General features: G+C 41.0%; 1 protein-coding gene across 3 annotated transcripts; it reads left to right on the forward strand.

Annotated features, from left to right (window-relative positions):
• Nucleotides 1-1,166: 1,166 nt before the first annotated feature.
• Nucleotides 1,167-20,664, forward strand: hmbox1b (homeobox containing 1 b). Of its 3 annotated transcripts, none has more exons than XM_088286655.1 (10): nt 1,167-1,372; nt 4,556-5,211; nt 10,048-10,133; nt 12,728-12,838; nt 14,399-14,552; nt 14,727-14,809; nt 15,005-15,100; nt 15,621-15,715; nt 15,903-15,986; nt 16,941-20,664. In XM_088286655.1, the coding sequence occupies exons 2-10, from the start codon at nt 4,568-4,570 to the stop codon at nt 17,082-17,084; spliced, it is 1,497 nt and encodes a 498-aa protein (XP_088142781.1). In that variant the 5' UTR covers nt 1,167-1,372; nt 4,556-4,567; the 3' UTR covers nt 17,085-20,664. The 3 variants fall into 3 exon arrangements, with proteins under 3 accessions (XP_088142781.1, XP_088142782.1, XP_088142783.1); XM_088286656.1 differs by having other exon boundaries at nt 15,624-15,715; XM_088286657.1 differs by having other exon boundaries at nt 16,706-17,084.
• The last annotated feature ends 1,464 nt before the right edge of the window (nt 20,665-22,128 follow it).

Raw genomic sequence — 22,128 nt, forward strand, 5'->3', positions numbered from 1 at the left:
TAAATGAATTGTTATTAATTACTTTATAGAAAGTATAACATCTTAAGTATTTTGTGGAATCACTACTCATATAGCACCTATGTAATTTGTATTAAGACATTAAAAAGAAAAATCTAATCAGATAGCAATTAAATAAACGAGCAAAGGAATGAAAACGTTATATATATATATATATATATATATATATATATATATATATATATATATATACACATAAAATAACTTTTTCCCAATGAATTAAAAAACAGTTTTTTTGTCTTCCCACGGAACCTTTATATTTTATAAACTTCAATTGACAACAAATTTATAAACGTCTTTTTGCTGATTATCTGGATCGTCAATGGCGATGCTAAATCCTGTCTTGTGTGTCACGAAAGTATACAGGATGTTGCTGCCCTCTATTGTTTCAAAAACTGCACAACCCAACATCAACATTGTAATGACAAAAATACAAGTCACAGGTGACAATCACATTTGAAGAGAGGTGTTTAAAACGTTCACGCTTGATTTTCTTTAATTTCATACATTGTTCATGACAACATTCAAATACGGGGGTTGTGCACGCATGAAAAGTGTGTTGACAATGCATGTGCAGTATTGAACCTGAGGTGCTGAGGAAAAACGTGAAATTGGTTGCAGGGCCACGCAAAAGGCGAGACTAAATGCACACAAAAATATCAACAGTGATGAGTTGAAAAGACAAAACTTGACAAAAGAGCTCTTGAGCAAGTTTAGCGCATTTCCATTATTTTCCAGGGTGAAGCAGAGTTAACAGCCAACATGTTAGTCACATAAAGATGCGTTTTTATCAGTCTGATGGTCTGTTCTAATCATAATGGACTACTTAGTCACTTAAGTATTTAATGTACTGAGTGATAGGTATTGAATAGGGAATAGTGTGTTCAGGAAATCTTTTTTTGTTTGTTTGTTTTTTTACATTTTAACATCGAGTTTCTATGAGATTGTAGTATAATAGGAAATAGAATTCAATAATAAACTGAGAGGGAACGCAAATGCACCGCGTTCACTGCCAACTGTAGATCTGAGCCACCAGCACCCCTCCTCCTCGTCCTTTAGGGGATTTGTAGTTTCTACTCCCAAGAACTCCGTCGGTTGTTGGAGAGTTTTTCGAAGAGAAAACTACAATTCCCTCAGAGCTCCTCGAAAGTGCTACTTGTCAATATGGCTGTTGTCAGACAGACAAAGCGGAGAGTCAAATAATTCGCCTCTGATTAGAAATCCTTGGGAAAAAAAGAGTCGAACGGGGCACTGACATCAAACTGCGGTAATATCGGGCCTCGGTTAAAGTCGAGGTGTTTTTTTTTTGGTCGTTTGGTCACGTTAGATGGTGAAGTGGACAATTTAAACCGAGGTAAGTCTTGTAGTTTGATATAGAATTCACTGGAAAGGTTGTTTTATTAATATCAAACCATCGCTAGCAGCTGCCGCGTCTACCGTCAGCTAGTCATCTCGTTGGCACAGCTAACATGTAATGCTAACTACCACAAACCGCATACATGCTGCCGAACCGTCTATTTGCTGTTATTACTTATTTATGCTGCTTGTGGGTGTATGCGGTTACCAAAATTATGGTTGCAATTTTTCGCTCAGCGTCGGGTGGTGAAAAGCGGGCTTATTTAACGTCTCGTCGGGCAGTATTCGTCTGCCACTGCAACATTTGCTAACATTAGCTGTTTGGGCAAAGGGCGTGAAAACTGGCATCACTTGTCTTGCGTTGCCCTCCAGTGATTAAACCAAAGACAAATTCGGGGTCCTAACTCTGCGACCCTAACTTAACTAAGTAGAAAGTATTGTTGACAGTTATAGAAAATGCAATGTAACCAGGTTATGAATGTAACCTGTCAAAAAGCTACGCACCGTCTCCGTGATTCTCCGACTTTAAATCTATCCCCCACTTTTAATTATGAGTTTGCATTAAAATAAATGTTCTCTTTTAAAATGGGACCACCAAGTGAAAATTCACTTACAGTAGAAATACGTTGGACACACCTCTGTTAAAAAGCCAGGTTTTTATGTTTTTCTGTCTTTAATGTTTATAAAATGTAATCAAACAACTAATTTCAACATGTTAAAGGGAAAACTTAAAAATGGTACTCGGTTGGTTGCATACACATGCTCAAACGTTTTATTTTGCAGCTTTTGCTCTTATTGCAGCACTCAGTCTGTTCTTTTTGGCAGCCTATCAGTGCGGCACATCTTAATTTGCCTTCTATTCCTTGCAAAAATTGCAAGGGCATGGGCACAGAACTCTCCAGTTAACCCCCACATCTGTTTGACCGTTGTAGCTGAATGGGAAAAAAAGCACCAACGTATGAAGTTTCAGTGTAGGTATGGTGTTCTTTTTGAGATGAGCAAAAAATGTGTTTGTGCCAAACTTACCTTTTGGTCAAAAAGTTCAACCAGGGTCTGACATTAAGCGTTTTTGAGCGGTGGCCCTATCAGGCCACATTGAGCAAAGTTGAGTGGCGGTTTGACTCATTATTTGCTGCATTAGCTTCACAGAGACCGGACCTATGCCATATTTGGACACGACAGTATTGCCTGATTCATGCCACTTTAACCATTCAAGCACGTGCCAGTTACATCTTGTTTCAGCCAAGTTGTTGATAAGTCTTTCGATCCACATCCAATGGACTTTTGAGACATTTTTGGCGGCTGAAAATATTTTGTGACTATTCTGTCCTCAGTGTGTGTGCATGTGTCTGTGCACAGATCCGCAAATAGCATCCAGCTCCAAGAGAAAGTCAGAAGTCCGATTCTAGTTGGATGATTGTTGTCTTCATTCTCTTGACCGTAGTATGTTGTAAAAAAATCAATTATTTTCCAACGCACAAACAACGAGAGGTAATTGTAAGAGACTGGAGCTACACAATGGCTGTATAAATGTCGAACTGCAGGTGTCACTTTATTAAATTTACCTATCATAACATAAAGTGGAATTTAACAATCCAGCTCTCACAGAACATGACAGGGAAGTATTAAGGAGTGCAATTCAGATTAGCCCTCAATGGCCCAGCAGACCATATCTTGTGCTATAAGATGTGACTGCAAAATTGTCAGAAAAAGCCTATTAGAACAGCTGAACTTTATTTTGAATTAATTAGAGGAACTTTAAATGGGGACAGGTGTGTGGACTGTCATTTAGTTTGATTTTGATTGGTTCATTCTGAACACTGCCACACTTTATGCAACTACTTGCTTTACATTATGTTACCTTCTCAAATTTTTTTCTACTGAGTTATACAGGTTATAGGTTACATTAATGGTGTAACAACCCAATATATAATCACAAAAACCGGGCAATTAAACAGGGGTGTGTAAACTTTTTATATCCATTGTTCGTTGCGCAGCCTCTCTCCGTGTTTTGTGTGCACGACTGCCATTTGTGTTGCCTTACGTGTCTTGAATGAAATTATTTAACTGTGTTGCAGTCTGTGAATAATTAACCGTGTAAATGCTTGCACAGGATGGCTTAATGATCACACATTGTCTGCTTTGATTTTCAGAGTATGAAAGCGTCTGCACAAAAGCCAAACTGCTGTGCGATGCTGATTTTGTATGTTTAAAGATGTAATTATGGTGGCATATTTTGCTGATATCATTGCCATGTGTGCCAGCTTTCCTCTGTAATGTTGGTTGATAATCATTTACAGGTTTAGTGCAGGTTATTGCAATGTTCTACCCTATGAAAAAAAGGCAAAGGATGAATGCTGACCCCAAGTGACTCTACAATACTTGCGCTAATTGTAGTACGCCATTTAAGAGTGTCTTATTGCAGAAAAGTTGATAATCACAATTCCCTCACTACTTTAAAGGCATGTTTTTTCCACCCCTGTCTAAGTATATCTAAGCTAAAAACTTAATGTGACCATCGCTTCCTTTTAAATTTCTTCCAAAATGTCCAACTGGATCCATAAAGTATCCGTCCATCCAACCTAAAGCCAACCCTGCTATCATCCCCCTCGTTATAGGTTGTGCTGGCACAAAATGTACTGCAGTCGCATTGATTTTTGGCATAGCGAATTGCTTATGAAAAGCTTTGAGTGTGGCTGGTGTGCATATACAGGAGCTGTTAAAGAATGGCGGTCAGAATGTTAAGATCGAATCAGCTGTCAAGGTGACTCTGGCACTCTGCGTGTGTTGCTCGCTGGTTCCCAAAAATAGAAGATTTTTTTTTTTTATGCCTGGCCCCTCCCTTCCTTTTTCTTTTCACACATCTATCGCTCACTCTTCATTTTCTTATCTGCTGCTGCTTTATTTTCATCTTGCAGTTTTTGTTCACTCACTTTCCCGACAGTTTCTCGAGACTTTCCTTTCTGTCTTGCCACGCCGCTTCCTCTGCCTTCCTCATCCTTCTCATTTTCTCTGCCCATCTGCAGCTGCGTTCTTTTTCTGCCGTTCCTACTTAATCCTCTCATTTCCCTCTTGACAATCCCTTCATCTGTCTATTTCTGTCTTCTTGCAGTTCTCTGCCTCAGATTCTCTTTACTTCCCCGTTGTCCTCAGTCTCATAACCGTTTTGATTTGTCTCCAGTTCAGCATCAGGATGTCTGACTTCAGCGAGGAGCCTCGCTTCACTATCGAGCAGATAGATCTGCTGCAGCGGCTGCGTCGCTCCGGCATGACCAAGCAGGAGATCCTCCATGCGCTCGAAACTCTGGACCGGCTGGACCGGGAGCACGGCGACAAGTTCGGTCGCCGCACCTCATCCTCCTCCTCTTCCTCTTCCTCCTACATGGTAGGCGGGACAAACAGCTGCACCAACAACTCTGCCTCCAACAACACTGCCTCCGCAACCACCACCTCTTCCGTGACGTGCAACGGCGCCATCAACAATGCCGTAGACGGCATCGGCGACCACTCTGCAACCACTGCCTCCTCTACGACCTCCAAGATATCCACCGCCACGCAGACGCAGTTTGGCAGCAATGGGGGGCTCTCGCCCTCTCTTAGTAACAGCTATGACACCTCCCCACCTCCAGCGCCGCCGCCACCTTCCACCATCCTGCCCTCACCTGTCTCCCTGGTGGCGCTGTCACAGAATGGGCGTGACAGTCTCGCTGCCACGCCCAACGGAAAGCTGTCTCCTCCTCGCTATCCTGTGAACAGCGCCGCAGCAGCAAGAACCTTCGGGTTTGAGGCTATAGAAGAGGACCTTGATGTTGACGATAAAGTGGAGGAGCTGATGAGGTCAGTAGTATTAAGACTTGTTTTCATGTTCGCATATTTAACAACTCATGCCCGTTTTCCACGGCATGGTGCTGACTCAATTTGACATGACTTTAGTCGCTGATGCGTTGCCTTGAAACAAAACAAACCAAAAAAAAGGTACTTAAATAGTAGGGCTGAACGATTTCTAGGGACAGAAATCAACATCTCTGACCATGCGATTTTGAGATTGTCAAAGCTGTATTTTTTTTTCTTCTAAAGGGCTCCACGCTCACGAAACAGGTCAGACCAAGAAAACAACGAAAAACAAAAAAAAAAGCGTTGCTCCGTCGCGCATAGTCCCGTAAGTGATTTCCATCGAGGTTGCTTGAATGCTCTGTGCCAAGCTATGCTAAAGTGTAATTGAAAGAATAATTATGAAATAGCTATAACACAGTTGCTCTTTTGCTATGATTTGAAAACAGTGTTGAATTATTTAGTGATATTACAAGTAGTACAAAACTAGAGCAATAGTATTAGCAGATTGAAATAAATATCTCTGCGAAATGTTCTTGCTTTAAAATGAAGACAAATTGCTTCTGCTTTCATAACTAGTCTTGGTAACAACCACCCCAAGTGAAAGTGTTAAAGGAAGATAAGATGGTGGCCTCCGCTTCTCTTATCGTTTTGTTGCAGTGCACTGTTTAGAAGTTAGGTCGTTATAAGACTGAGACGTTCTGCTGGCTAATGCTTTGACGCACTTTTATTCGTATGGATACATTAATCTTCTACAGACGCGCACGCACATAAATAGCTTAGATGACCCCAACCCTTCACGTTGAAGACACACATGTAAACAGGGACTCCTGGAAATTAAGAAAAGAGAGCGAACGGAGTGGTACGATCTGAACGAAAAGAGACAAGTGTTCGACCTAGACTTTCTCTTCGTTCACCTTGCAAGCTAAATTTTGAGCATCTTTCTCTTCATTGATGATGTGTTTATGAAATGTCCAATTGATGAACCTGACAGTCATGCAGAGCTGGGAAAGACCCAAAATAAGTGATTCGGTGTACAGTCGACTTTATAATCACCAGATCGGTATTTATTCTTCATTTTGTATTAAAAAGTTTCATTTGTGAAGGGTAATTAGTGTGCAGGAGGTTGGAGCTTGGGGGGTTCATAATGGCTTATTTGAGGCATAAATCCTCACTCCCCAAAAAGTCCATCTATTGTTATATATATGTTATACGAAAATGACATTATTTTCCAACGACAGTGCAGAAAATATGCAAACATGAATATTCAGTTACGGGTTTGGTCTGTGACGTTACAGAAAGTGGGAGAAGACACTACATGCTGACAGGCTGGTCTCTAGTTTGCTGCAGGCTGCCAAGTATAAGCTGCCGCTGGTCGTTTTTTATGATCGGCAATACAATGCAATACAACTTTATTTATATAGCGCATTTCACAATAGCTGGAGCTGCAACAAAGCACTTTCCATATGCTGTAATATAATAAATGGTGGTTCGCGAATTAATCCCTGCATTAATTCTCGATCACCGTTAGGGGGCAATGAAAGGCACCGTTCGACATACCGATCATGTACTTATCAAATGATATTGGCCTGTCAAGATTTGTGGCCGATCAGTGTGAGCATCATTAATATATACTCATGTGAATTTTTATTTTTGTTTCCATGCATACCCGATGGTGAACATCCCTAAGATGTAGTGTTGTGAGGCTCTGCCTAAAAGCAGTTCTGAGTCTTCAAATCAAATCAATTGATTGCCGTTTTAGTTTGACTATCAAAATCGGAATGCGTCAATCATTACACACACTCACGCAAAAAGTGATATGGTCTTTTAAAATTGACCAAACATTTCTGATAGTTATCGCGCATCCCTAGTTGTATTGTCAGAGCGACCTCAAATGTTACTCGATTTTATGGAGTACCATCTCACCCATAATATCCACCGTTGTGAAGGTGAAGGAGTGTATCCTGGTGATAATGCATATACGAGTCTGTTTTGTCTGGCTGGAACATTAAGCAGCTTGAGTTTGCTCATTTTAAGATGTGGTTTTAAAACTGGGACGTGAGCTGCAGCCGGAATTTTATGGACACATTGGCCCCATTTTGCTGTATGATTTAGTTTCAGGTGCAGTTTGTTCCTAGTTGCGCTTTCTTGTTAGCTTTTCATCCATCTCGCTCAACTATTCACACATCACATTTCCTGACCAGTATGCAAAGTGATAATTCAGCTGTCAGAAGTCTCTTATTTTGTCCGACATTATGATAAACCGAATGTGCGTGTATGAAATGTTTTTAAAGACTGGTGGAACGGTTTGTGCTGAAATCTATTGCATATTGCTGCTTTTTTGCTTACTGGTCTGAATAACGGCTAAGGATGAAAATAAAAAAAAAAAAAAGTCTAAGTGATGTGATCGTAATCAAAGTAATGATTTTAAATTTTCATAAAAATCATAATTCTTGTAATTTTACAAATTCTGGGATGCTTCCAAAGCGCATGAGCAGAAATAAGTGTTATTTAGAATCTACCTGCAGTCAAAATAATTCATTACCAAGAAAAACATCACATGATTTATGTTGTGCAGCGGAAAAGCTCTTCAGTTCCACCTCAGGCAATTTTATTGGATTGAATTTGCAAAATGTCAAATAACATTAGGGCTCGACGTCACATGCTCAAAGTAGCACCGCGGTAGTTACTTAGAGCCATTACAATCCATCAGTATTCTCTCGTTAGCCACCTTTTTCCTCAGCCTCTAAGCACTTTACACATTAGCCCTCTCCTGCTGCTGTAAACTTCCTGATGCCGTCCTGCTGCCCCATATGAGTAGTCTGAACATGTCCTCAGCGCATCAACCACTGCCCTGCGCCTCCCCTTGCGTCACGTTCAATGTCCAAAGTCCAAGAAATTAAATGGCATTCAAATCCATTCCATGTATAGGTTATGACGCATTGTTTCAAGCATCCCACGTTGCCCTTGTGATTTTTTTCCCCCTCCGCTTCTAAGTGCACGTATGCTTTCTCTTCTGGGGATTTGGCCTTCTTTTTTTTTTTTTTTTTTTCTCGAGTCAATCACCTCACCGCCTCCCTCCTTCTCTCCTCCGCTTTCCACGCTTCCTTCTCTTGTACAGACATTGATTCGCTGGTGTCAATACAAGCAGCTTTTTTACAACTCTAATTTTAGCTGTGCTACAAGAGACACCGGTGTGGAAGATGTCAAAGCTGGATGTCAAGAGGCCTGAGTCTTGACTCATTTATTTTTTAATTTGAGAAGTACATTGTGCTAAAACAAAAAATGTGCTCCGGACTTCTTTTTTGTTTGGAGTAAATGCCTCCATCAGTTGAAGTGCCTTCATCTACAGTAGATCTGTGGTTTAGCAACGTGGACATAAGGTAGCCCCCAAGGACCCATCAGTAGCCCTCAGGCCTGTTCTATAAAAAAACGACATGATTTTCCAAGGAATGTTGCAGTACTGATCATTTGAGTATGTAAACACTTACAGAGATTCATAGAAATGAAATGTTACACATTGATGTTGGTGAGCTCAGGGCATTTTGAGTTGGAGTGCGTTCTCTGAGTTACATTGCTGGTGTATGAGTCATAAAAAATATGCACCAGTGCTGTTAATGCAGCCCAGAACAGGACTGAGCCTTTCTTTCCTGTTTTTTTCAATACCCATGTATAGCCGTGAAATTCAGTAGTCCAAGTTTAGACACAGTGCATATTTTAATATCATCCTAGTGTGGCAATTATATTTCTGCGATAGACACCAAATATAAACGTAGATTGCCTGATTTCTAGCTGTTTGAGTCTTCAGTGCTACCGATAATTACAACCACATTTTCATTTTCACAATTGACGTGTTATTATGGTATTATTTCTTGCAACTGCGGTGAAAATGGGTTTTACTTCATTGAAATATTGACCAAAATGCATTTTTTTTTTAAATTTATTGACAAATTTTAATGGCAAACATTTTTTTAAACACTTTGAAGTGGAAGTTCCCACTTAGAACACCAATTTAGAGGGCATAAGTGAAATGCCGATACAGAACATAGTTCTCAGACATTTGATTACCCTGATTGAATTTGTGTACCATACTTTAAAGAAAACATGAAGGATCACTGGTTCACAAAAAAAAAAAAAAAAGCAGAGAGCGGACAAGCCCAGTCTGTGGTCCTCCTCTGTATCGCTAATCAAATGGCCATCCCTTCGGGATACACCCTAAAGTCACTATGAAAGGAGGGGGAAAAAAAAGAGACAATGTTGTGCTGACGTAGTTTGCTTTGCTTAAAGTTATGTTACTTCTTGAGTGACCTTGTGAAAAATGCATGAATATAGATAGACCGGAAGAACCTGAGCTGGATTAGTCTTTAAAACCAGAAGTCTGTGGAGTAAACCCCGTCCGTCTTCAAAGTGCTGCTCACAAATGCATTAAAACCTCGACTAGCATTAACACTATCGGAGGGGTTGAGCGGCGAAATTTTCAAAAAACTCCAGCGTCTCTCAAATCTCAGGTGGGTGGATTCATTTTGGTTTCAGTGTTCAATATACAACACAAGCAATGTGACCAGAATTGTCTTATGCTGTTTACCATTCGCAGGAGTTCTGACTAAATAATGGTTCACTTGAAATGAGTGGTATTTTTCAGTAGATCATTTTAACAGGGGTGGCCCAAAAACCGTTGTATACCTATGCATAAATTCTCATAAACAATTGGATCAGTTTCTGGATTGCTGCTTGTTTTAAAGAAAATATAACTTGCCAAATGGTGCTGAATGTCTTCTAAATAATGCATTTCTGCAGCTAGTAATGCTGTTTTTTTATTTATTTTTTTTTAAATTTTTGCAGGAGGGATAGCAGCATGGTGAAAGAGGAGATTAAAGCGTTCCTAGGGAACCGCAGGATCTCTCAAGCAGTGGTGGCACAAGTCACCGGTAAGCACCCACCACACATACAAAGCCGATTTAGAGCATACTGTGCCATTGTTCTCTATAGCGACATATACATGGAAGTGCAACAGTGCAGAATATATTGTGTATGTTTAAAAAAATGGCTGACAAACAGAGGGGAGTTTCTGTTACTGGCACACACTGGAAGCAGGGGGGCAATTTAAGCGGGATCGGTGTCTTGCTCAAGGAAACCACAGATTTATGTCTGGTCTAAATGGTGGCAGGCAATGATTTTAACCACTGGGCACTCGCGATTGCCCCTCTACTTGGAAAAAAATAATAATAATTTTGTTCAATCTTCAACCACAGTGTTGTGTCAAATGCTCACTTTATTTTATTTCTTTATTTGCATACAACACAAACTAGGAGAAAGGAAATGGAGTGCAATTCCCCAGACTGGAGAAGCATGCCAGTATGTCCACTCAACTTGAGTGTTGCCCTTCAGCTGTTCGACGGACTGTCACTAGGCTGCTCTCACATGTTGACATGTCCTCAACAAGAGTCAGCAGGCTGGAGTTGTTGCAATTGGTCACATTTGGCATGGAATGTAAAGAGTTTTATTGCTCAGCGTCTTACTTTCAGTTTATACAAGGCCCCTTTTTGAATTTGAACTGAATTATTCTAATATAATTCACATATATTTCATGAGTGAGCATTACATATTTACTCCAGAAACATATTAAAAAACAAAACAAAATATAACAAACAGGAATTTTCCCAAGGGAAAGTTGCATTTAAAGCAAGTATATTTTTCTTCTACTCACAAAAGTGCAATGGGTAAATTATTTTGTTCAGTAAAGTTACTGCTTTTCATTAAACAAAGAAATTCACTACAATTGCATTGTTGCAATAACTGTGCAACGTAAATACTTTAATAATTTTGTCCTTTATTTATTCTTTGAGGCGTTATTTTAATGTGTGCGAATGCCATCCCTTGACTTTAGTGAGGTCAGTACACAATTATAGTCATGATATTGTACAGTATAAAAATGCTAAATATGATTAAAGAGGCACCACCCAATAAAGGCTTAAATGTTAAATGGCAAAAAGTTTTTTTTTAATTTAAGCTTAAAATGGCTTACCTTAACTCGAATCCCGCGTCGCAATGTGGCCGAAGGTGGAATCCTCGCTTATTGCGCCTTTTGGTGCTGTAAATCCTTGTTATAGCATGCTGGTTACTATGAATACAACTGGTTATTCGTCGATGAAGAACCTTATGAACTAAATAAACAGTAGAAGCATAATTGGCCAAGTATGTAAAGGCTAGAGTTGGATTGTTAGTGAAATTACAATCATGTGCCAGAATGATGAAGTGGTAGCTCTAGGTCTGGGAAAATAGGCGTCTGCGTACGGAATCGAAAATGAGGTTCACCAATTAACAGCCTCTGTCCTTTGCTATTTTTAATATAAATAAAAAACAATACTAATTTGTATTCGCCTCAGGGCACTTTTAGGATCCTCGCCTCTTCTATGGGGAAATAGTAACTGTCTTTTGTAATGAATTTTATGTGCTGCTACCACATGTTGGTGTGTTTAACTCCGTCACACTGTCACAAAACGGCTGGTTTAGAATAGAATAGAATAGAAATCCCTTTATTGTCATTGTACTCAAGTGTGCAACGAGATTAGAGGGCTCCCCTCTCCAGTGCAATACAACAATAATACAGACAAATATATAAATTAGATAAATAAAGAAGACAGTGCAATGGAATTCAGTACTGAATAGGGCATATAGAAACACATCACAATGCTGTTTTGCGAGGTTAGGGTGGTCTCGTGTGTGTGTGAGAGTTCAGTATGGAGATGGCTCTCGGAAAGAAACTGTTTCTCAGTCTATTGGTCCTTGATTTGATGCATCTGTAGCGCCTTCCAGAGGGCAACAGGTCGAACAGGTGTGAGTTTGGGTGGGTATTGTCATTGACGATGTTGAGAGCCCTTCTGAGGCACCGGGCGGTGTAGATGTCCGACAGTGGGGGGAGAGGGCAGCCAATAATCCTTTGCGCTGTTTTGACTGTCCTCTGGAGCCTCACTCTGTCCGCCTCAGTGCAGCCGCTGTACCAGGTGGAGACACAGTACGTCAGCAGGCTCTCGATGGACGAGTGGTAGAAGGCCAGCAGCAGCTTCCTGTCCAGGTTGAATTTCCTGAGGACTCTCAGGAAGTGCAGACGTTGGCGGACCTTCTTTACCACTGCTGTGGTGTTGTGACTCCAAGAAAGGTCATCGGAGATCTGTACTCCCAGGAACTTGAACGTGTGGACCCTCTCCACACACACGCCTTCGATGCAGAGGGGGGGCGGCAGCGTCTTGTTCCTCCTGAAGTCGACGACAATCTCATAACGCATTTATTGCCTCTTCGGAGTCAAAGGGGATGACAAGACCAACAGACATTCGCTCCATCAACCACTTGAATTGCAGACCCAACAGCACACTTGTGATGCAAGGAGCTAAATTACATACATCACTGCATTCTTCTCTCGTCCGCCCTTTTGTCTGTAAAAATATTTCAAGGGATTTGTCTGCTAACTGTGCCAGGGCTTGATGTAAAACACTCACTAATTTGACGTCTGGCTGCCTTCCAGGCATCAGCCAGAGCAGAATCTCCCATTGGCTGCTGCAGCATGGCTCCGACCTGAGTGAGCAGAAGAAGAGGGCCTTCTATCGCTGGTACACGCTGGAGAAAAACACTCCAGGTACAAATAATAATAGTCTCAAACAAATCCAGAGAATCTGGTGACGTTCTTGTTTTAATGTGACGCTAAAGAGTTGTCAAAAAAAAAAAAAGGAGGAAGAAACATAATGCCTGCAGTCCTCTTAGCCAGTTGATGAGGTGCTCAAAGGATTTTTCATCTTGAAATGAGCATGCTGAAGTGATGAGTGAAATGCTGCACTTTGACAGCAAATACATCCACCATTGTGAAAATATTGTGGTTTACGAGAATACAGTGATGAAATGCATTGTATATTTAAATATTATAATTAGCTCCGGAGTAGCAATAGATGATCAATATCAATAGATCTTGCACTCTATATAATATTGATTAAAAAATCAGCGCGCTATAGGCAGAGGTCCCGGTATGATGTTAGATTTGTGGCACAATTACAAGCAAATATTATATTTTAAAATAAAATAGCCGAAATTCGGGGGGGGGTTTTCTCTCTCTCCACGTCCTTATTTTGACGCGTAGAAAAATAAAATAAAAATGCAATGCATATAGATACAGAAAAGCATTTAAAACCTTTTCGAATGGGAAGGGACAAAGCTGTAAATGCTCAAAGCGTGTTCTGCACCCACTTCAATGTGGATGCTTAAACAAGCCACATGCTGACTTTGCATCTCTAGTGTAAATGCGCTGTATCAACCTATAGACAGGCGGCAGACATCCCACGCCTTGTCCTCTGCGGCATGCTCCTTGGTGGAGGTCTGCCAACGCCATCAGCACTGCAAACTGCTCATTCCTTGTGATATTTATGGCCACGCTGAGCCCAGCCAAGCACCACATACATTTCCATCAGTGCTGCAGAGGAAACTGATGCCCTTTAATGCTGATTGCAAGAACTATTGCAGGGTTAACCAGTTGGGTTGGGTTATGACTGCAAATGCGTCGCACTTTTTAGCCAAATGTCATTAGTATGGTTGCAGTTAAAGTTTTGCTTTGGATAGAAATGTGTAGTATGCACATTTTTTACGTAAAATGTAATAAGACTTTATTAGTGCAGCATGGAAAGTCCAGATTTACATCAGCAGCAGCTAAGTCTTGGCATTTAATCGATTATCACGTACAGTCTATGATTAAGCAGAATGTTTTTATCTTTTTGGGGGTGTTTAGTTTATTTTAATTTATTTTTTTTTAGAGACTTCCGCAGTTCAAATTTGTGTGTACTAATCACTAACAACATGGCTGTGAACAGAGATAGTTTCCTAAATTAGTTGTTGTACGTAGCGAGCTGAATTAATCGTAAATTAATTAGTTATGCCTGGGGCGAGGGGATGTGGTCTTGACACGCTAAAGAGGCGACTGTGAATTATTTTCCTTCCTATATGATTTTAGTTAATTTAATTCTTCATGTTAAAAATACTCATTTTTAATTTAGTTTTTCTGGTGGTGTGTGTTTGTTTTGGCAGAGACACAATTTTTCCCGACAAAAACTATTGAATGTGTAACTGAACATTGATGGAGATGGAAAAAAGCTAAGTTAACTATCAAAAGAGTAGTACTGAGTATTTCCCGCCCCCCCACCCCCCAAAACAGGTGCGACTCTGAACATGCGGCCAGCGCCATTGCCTTTGGAGGAGATGGAGTGGAGGCAAACTCCTCCTCCACTGGCCACTGCCCCGGGAACTTTCCGACTTCGGCGGGGAAGCCGCTTCACTTGGCGGAAGGAGTGTCTGGCAGTGATGGAGAGGTGAGGAGACCAGAGATTTTAATTGTTTAAGAGCAGTGGATGTATGGGGATTGTGTCTGATTATCCCACTGATCACCGTGAAGAACACTGACTAGATTGTAGAAAGTACAAACGGTCTACTTGGTTGTCTTGTGTAAAATAATTCATTCAGCGTGGTCCTTGTGCAATTTATAGCTACTTCAACGACAACCAGTACCCAGATGAGGCCAAAAGGGAGGAAATCGCCAACGCCTGCAATGCCGTTATTCAGAAACCAGGTAAACCACAGTGTATGTAAATATCGCATCACGTTGATGGTACTAATTGATTTTGGCACAAATAATAAAAAAATAAATAAAATAAATGCAACGATTGAGTGAGTGGAATCCGGTCAGCTAAGAGAGACTGCGATGCTATTGATTGATGCCTTACTTTGCATTGCGTTGGAATGAGACTTCTGTGATCTTTTTCAGGGAAGAAGCTATCTGATTTGGAGAGGGTCACTTCCCTCAAAGTTTACAACTGGTTTGCGAACCGCCGCAAAGAGATCAAGAGACGAGCTAACATTGGTAATGTATCTTTGGGAGAGATCAAAGTTTGGTTTAATGCGCTGCACATTCCCCCTCCAAAAATGATTTATGTGAAAATGAATTCCTCTTTGGACCTTCTAACTTTTCATTCAGCAAGATATGAAGACAGACTCAATTAAGAACAGCCCAAAATTGCAAATTGTTCATTGTTATTGTTGTCAGACCACATTTTAAGGGATCCAATAACTCACATAAGAGTACTGTCACTTCAGAATACTATAACTTAAAAGAAAAACGTACCCCCCCTAAAAAGAAATAAGGTTTTAATGACAAAACTACTCAAATACTTCGTAACTGATGAGTAACGTCTCATTGAGACTGTGCTGTCACACGACTGCCTGGCCCTCCAACAACTGCTCATGAAACAATCAGTGTGTTGTTCAGAGTCGAGTTTGCAGTTTAATACCCATTGCAAAAGTACCCCCAAGCAGTTTTTCCGGAGACTTGCGATTGATCAACGATCAATCATAAATGTCACACTGTGTCCTTTTCCTCCAAGAAGCCACAATCCTGGAGAGTCATGGGATAGACGTGCAGAGTCCAGGAGGACACTCCAACAGCGATGACATTGATGGGAACGATTTCACAGACCAGGTACAGCAGCTTTCCTGCCTTGCACTTGACGACACATTTCGTTCTTGAAGTCTTAATTGTTAGTTATTATCGATAGATCATTAGATTTTTATACCCGGCGACAACAGAAATATAATTTATCTGCATTTGTGACTCTTCACTGCATCTTTTCCATCATAATATAGTTGAGTATTTCTTTTCGGTTTAGGCGTGTGATCTGCCATATTTTGACAAGAGACCTCTCAGCCGACCATTTGGCCTTTACCGCTTGGAGCCCAGCTCCCCTACACAGGTACCTCTTTACATTTTGTCACGTTAGTCATGACCAGATTCACTAAGATGTGGCGATATGGGAAGTGCATTTCAAAATGTGTCACCTTGCTCAACCTTTGCAGCGGGATGGTCGACATGATTTGTTTTAAGTTTGTGCTTACACTTGTAGTTTGGTGCTCCGGTTCAGAGTTGAAAATAAAAAACATTTTTAAAAAAGGTTATCAGGCAAAGAGTTGCTCTGTAAAGCATTCGACATTAAACCACAACCTAGACGGCCTTTGTCACGTGTCGGGTGATGAAACTAAATAAATACAGCTGCTGTTATGTTACATATATTTATTTCATGTAGTGCTATTTACGGTACACCTGCTGAGATGTCACAGAAGGCGTCTAAAAAAAATGGTTCAGAAGCCTCTTCAAGTGATCTGGGTTTGCTTGATTGGAGTGCGGAAGGCTTCAGATGATAGCGTTCACACTCGAACAAACCAACTGGGCGAAAAGAGCAATCAGCTGAACCTGACAAGTGTGAACGCTTCCCAATTAAGACTGTTGACATCCATTTATTTGAGTGTGTTTTAATTTAGTTGTGATGAAACATTGAAAATTATTTGCAAATATTCACATTGCAAGAACATAAATACTGTCGCTCTGTTTGGCTTAAAGAATTAGCAAAAGTCCAGATACTGTTATTAAAATGAAATACTTTTCAATTTTGATGAATTTAACATATTCCCGTAGATGACTGCCATTTGAAAGACAGCAAGCAGAACGTGATTGGAACCTGGTTCTTTTTAATATGCCTGAAATAAGTAGCGGTTGGTGAGCTCCAACTCACCCGTGACCCTGATGAATGCAAGCGGTATAGATAATGGATCCTAACTCACTCATCCAATTCTGATATCATGAGTTGCAACTCGGCATTCCAATTTATGGACTCTACTTGGATCCCCTTCACTCTCCCTCCTTGTCTCAGGATGACAGCGCCGCTCACAGCGAGCACCAGGATCCCATCTCCTTGGCTGTGGAGATGGCGGCCGTTAATCACACCATCCTGGCCCTGTCTCGAACCGGAGGGGTCCCCAGCGACATCAAGACAGAGGTCCTTGAAGACGACTGAACGGCGAGAGGGCAGGAAGCAACAAGAGGCCAAAGGGAAGGAGGAATTAAAAGGTGCATTTCAACCGCAGGAACCTGACCTGAGAACTAGGAACTTTTGGAGGAACATTGTGTGTGTGGACCCCAGGAATTACAGGTCTATCGAAATTAAGTTCAGTGCCGGAAGAAGACCGTACTTGGAGGGTATAGCTCGAGAGAGATTAAATGCTTCAGGATCATACGCAACTGCAAGGCAACACAATGCACTTTTGCACCAATACTATCAGGGAAAGAGCATTAGTCCATGTGGTCCACCGTTGTGTTGCGTTTGCACGGCAGCCAGCACTCCGCAGTACCTCTGTGTCAGTTTCGCTGATGAAATACATTGCCGTGGTTAGTTGTCTGGTCAGAGTTGTTGCATAGCGTTCTAGATCCTGCTCCCCAAAGAAAAAAAAAAAATGCTCCTGGGACTCTTGAACGTACTTTCCCGGAAAAAAAATCCCAGGAACTGAATTTCTGAAATAGCTCCCATGGTCCAAACACGCAACTTTCCTCCAAGAGTTCCCTATTCCGGGGTGTTCCTCGTTCCTTCCGAGACCTTATTCCCTTCCCTCTCAAAGCGATCAATCATGACTGATCGTCTCAACTTCTTGATGTAATAACGATTCGTACAACTAAAGACAAAGGAAAACGGTCTATGGCAAAAAGATGAAGTCGAAGTCCTGACCTTTTCTCGCAACCAAAAGTTGTACACTCCGGTTCCCATCCTCCTCTTCCCCCGAGGACACTCACCTGTTCTCCCCCCCCCCCCCCCCCACTCCTCCATACCTCTGCCGCCTGGTCGTCTGAGCCAATCCTCACTCAGTCTCACTCAACCTCAGAGACAAACTCAACAATTGCGTACTGTATATAACATATATGGTTCTTCTAGTTCTCAGTCACCCGAACCTAATGGTGTGCTACCTACCTACACTCGCGACCCACCCTTGTTATTGTGCAATTAACGGCAGGAGAAGCCTCTGGACGATGTCTTTTGGAGAGACGAACGGAGAACGTCTCCTCCGTCAGAACAAATCTGATTGGCAGTTCCATTACACGCCCTCCCAACACTCGGATTGTTCTCAGCCCCTTGACGGAAATCATTGAGGTTTTCTGCTGTCGAATGCAAACCTGACGATGATTAGCCTTAAGTTCAAACACTTTTTTTTGGACGCTCGAGACAGGACTGCTTCGCATGTCAGGAATCATGAATAGTCCTTAAAATGTTTTTTTTTTTTTTTTTTTTAAATGTAGAAATAATGTTTCCATTCAACAGCAGAAAGTCTTAACAATCATTGTGATATTTAGCTCATCGATGACTTAAGTGCTTGAGGCAATGAAGAATCAGTTTATGGGTCAATGTGATAATCAAGCAAACGTAAGCTATCTACTAATGGAATCTGTGCTTTGTTTTAACGCCTTCCATGCCAAAGGAAAACATGCTGTGACGAAGCCGGCTCAAAGTCGGCTCTCAGCATCGCGGACCGGTCTGACCGCGGTCTTTATGGACATTTAAAGCCATTTCTTTGACTAGATTTGGCAAATGATGTAATTTTCTCTTGGGCCAGTATGACCCAAATAGGGCAAGTAGTAACGCTCGCTAACAGAGGCTGGACGTATAATCGTGGCTTATCCGCCTCTATAATGGCCAAAAGAATGTGATCGGAGCAGATTTCTTTTAAGTAATTACGTACATCAAACTAAAACCACACATGGAATTGGTTTGCTATTTGCCGATGTAATTAGCTGAAAGGTTAAAGCACCACTTTTAAATGCAGTTTTTCCTCTGTACGTGGCTCTCTTATAAAAAAAAAAAAAGGACAAAAGTGTCATTTCTCTGATAACGCGGCAATTTTTCAGTCAAACTGAGCTCTGCACTTTTGGACCAAAGGAATAGATTTGCACTCTGGGAAAAGTGCTTTTATGTGTATTTTCATCCTTGAGAAGGTTTGTATACGCAGCTATTATCAAAGTCAGTAACTTAATTCGGATATGAGCGGAATCTCTCAACCTAATCAACAAGACTGATGTCAATTCATTGTCTTGATAAACGCTCAGCTGCCCGTCTTCTGCGGGGGGAATAATTGTTGCATTGTCCTCCTCAATCCAACACTTAAATAACACATTTTCCCAAAGTGTAAAACTATTCCTACTGAAAGGGCCCTTATGTTAATGATTTTGGAATGCTATAACGGGAAAAGAATATGTAATGAAATGGTTATACTTTGGGACAGTTGGAATTGTCTGATTTGGACGTGTCACATATTGTGGTTTTAATGAAAACATTGAAAGTGTTCATCAAAGCTCTCCTTCAATGTAACATCTTCATGCATTTCAAAAAAGGATTTAAAAAAGGATTTTAGGGTAAAAAAAAAAAGTATTTATACTCATTTTTAAGGCTAATGTACAAAGTGTTTTGAAAAGAAACATGCGTATTGTTAAATTAATCAAGCTTTTCTTTTTTTGTTTTTAAGTTCACCAGTTTTTTTTGTTTTTTTTTTACATGTATTTTCTATTTTGTCATTTATTATTAGACTGAACAACAGTCTTCCTGTTTGTGTCTGAGGTATTTTGTGAAAAACAAATGACAATGCACCTTACCAAGCGCAACATGTTAAGCTTTTGACTCCAACTTGATGTGATCTTGTCCCTTTCCCCTCAAGCCAAACTCCTGTGGAATTCTAGCATTTGGATGTTTCCTATTTTGTGAGCACTGACGCAGAAAAAAAGAAATATTAAGGAAATGCAGTTCGGTCCAGAAAATATTTGGACAAATTCCCCGCCATCCCCATTTTGCCTCAATTGACCACACTTTATTTATTATTATTGAAGTCCAAACCTAAAGACTTTGTAAAATGAATTTGACAATTTGTAATTGCTGGAAATAAGTTCAAAGACTGAGAACGACTACTTCCCTTCAGATAGTCCGCTCGTGTAGCTGCTTTAGAGTGCCGCGTTGTCAGCCGTGAGTACACGCATGACACATGGACAAACGCAAAACTTCTTTTTTTTTTTTTTTAAGTCTGACTTGACAGCTAGCGTGTGGAACGAAGATTAAGGCATGCCTGGCTGCTTTAGAGCGCCTCGTCGTCATAACACAAGAAAAAGCCCTGCGACGACCCTGTGACATCTATTTCCGCTACAAGGCTTTCGGTAGATATAATTTGACTTCTCAAATATCCAGGTGCGTGTTTGGGCAGTTAAGCAGCAGCGTGTTTATCCGTTGGGCACGTCCACATTGTTTGAGAACGAAGAGAACGGCTTAATTATTCACAACTTTGAAACCTCATTTTATGTACTCGCTGTGATGTCAAATTCAGAAGACATTTTCACTTTACAAGGACTCTTAAGAGAGACAGTACCGCCTCACTAAAATTAAAATATTAAGTATATTATAATGATTTAATTATTTTGTACAAAGCAAGACATGGCGATTTGGTCATTTTGGAATACAGTGAACCCTCGGTTATCGCGGTTAATGGGGACCGAGACCACCCGCGAAAACTGAAAATCCGCGAAGTAGCGGCGCACCTTCAAAAATGCTTAAAAATAAATTAAAAAAAATATATATATATATATACGGGTAGAGAGAGAGAGAGAGAGAGTGAAATTCATGTTATAAAAAAGAAATTATTATTAAAACTTATTATTTTTTTATTCCCCAGCCATTATTTTTGTATTTATTCAATTACTTCTTTTTGTATTTATTTAATTACTTAGACTTTTACCTGCTGGTACGCCGTCCGGTGTGCCCTGTGAAATGAAAGGTGGCATTCTTCATTTATTTATTTATTCATTCATAACTGACAGCCTCGGTCTCCTCCGGAGCTCTCGCACGGTCCCGAACGGCGCGAAATGTCGCCCCGCTAGTGCCCGGGCGGAAGTTGTTCCTCTTCGGCTTAACTGCCACGCACGCTGGCCGGAGCTCTGGTACGGTCCGAACCGCACGAAACGTCGCCCCAAATCGTGCCCGGGGGAACGTGCTCTTCTTCGTCCACTCTCCTCTTCGCCCACGCTCTTCTTCGGCGCACGCCGGCCGTCTAACCGCTCCAGCGCCCCGTCGTGCCGCTCGGCAAAACTACAATGCCCCCGAATATTTTTTAGACCCGCGAAGCACTGAACCCGCAAAAGGTGAACCGCGAAGTAGCGAGGGTTCACTGTATTCCATTTTTTTTTTTTGCTTTTAAAACGTCATTAGTTGCTTTCACAAATTATCTGCGATATTATGTATTTCGTCCCATTTGGCTAGAGAACTGTTTCTTCTGTCATCAGTGATCCCATGTGACAGAACTGCCACCATTTTTGACTTCTAATACAGTTGACCTTGGTTTCATCTGTCAAACAAATCTAATTCCAGAAGATCGAATAGTTTTTTCTTCTCTGCCAAATTTCTGTGAAACAATTTAAAACTGAATTTAATCCAATCACATAATTTTTCAAAATTCATTTGACTGTTTTTCAAACCCAAGAAAGCAAAATGACAAAATCATCACTTGACTCTTGGAAAATTTGAAATTGGAGTTGCGTGTTCAGATCTTGTCCCACATCACTTTGTCTTTGCCACGCACATGAGTGCGTCTGGAGATTCTCACTTGAAGCTGCTTTCAAATGAATTGTCTATATTGTTTCCGAGAAGAAATAGCAGTACAACTTTCTATCCAGCAGTGTTTAACCTGAGTGTTCAGTCTTGGCAGAGGCCATTTCAAGATGGCCGAAAATGAGTGTTCTGGTGCTCACGTAGCGAATCGGATGTAGTGAATTTCCAGTAAGGTGACTCTGCTGAAATAGAGGCCGCAACCCTGACACTGGTCCAAACCTCCCTCCGCTGCATCAACATATACTCCAGTCGTAGTGCTTCTTCTCCAGGGATGTCCTCTCGTGGTACGTCAGGGTTTCCATGTTACAAGTCCCTCCTCTGTGTCCCTTGTAAAACACCTCATCCGAATATAGCTCAGAAAAAGAGGACTGAATGCTGTTGTATCAATCTCAAAAGCTATGTTATGTTCAATTTTATTGTATTGCCCATT

The sequence above is a fragment of the Idiotropiscis lumnitzeri genome, chromosome 21, assembly GCF_059441095.1.
Source record: "Idiotropiscis lumnitzeri isolate Australia: NSW breed Sydney's pygmy pipehorse chromosome 21, RoL_Ilum_1.0, whole genome shotgun sequence".
NCBI classification, from domain to species: Eukaryota; Metazoa; Chordata; class Actinopteri; order Syngnathiformes; family Syngnathidae; genus Idiotropiscis; species Idiotropiscis lumnitzeri.

What these genes read in the sequence shown, in the direction of transcription:
- hmbox1b (XM_088286655.1), top strand. Translation starts at nt 4,568, where the DNA reads ATGTCTGACTTCAGCGAGGAGCCTCGCTTCACTATCGAGCAGATAGAT. An exon ending in TGTCTGGCAGTGATGGAGAG is followed by an intron (nt 14,553 to 14,726) that starts GTGAGGAGACCA and finishes TGCAATTTATAG; the next exon opens with CTACTTCAACGACAACCAGT. An exon ending in GGAACGATTTCACAGACCAG is followed by an intron (nt 15,716 to 15,902) that starts GTACAGCAGCTT and finishes TTTTCGGTTTAG; the next exon opens with GCGTGTGATCTGCCATATTT.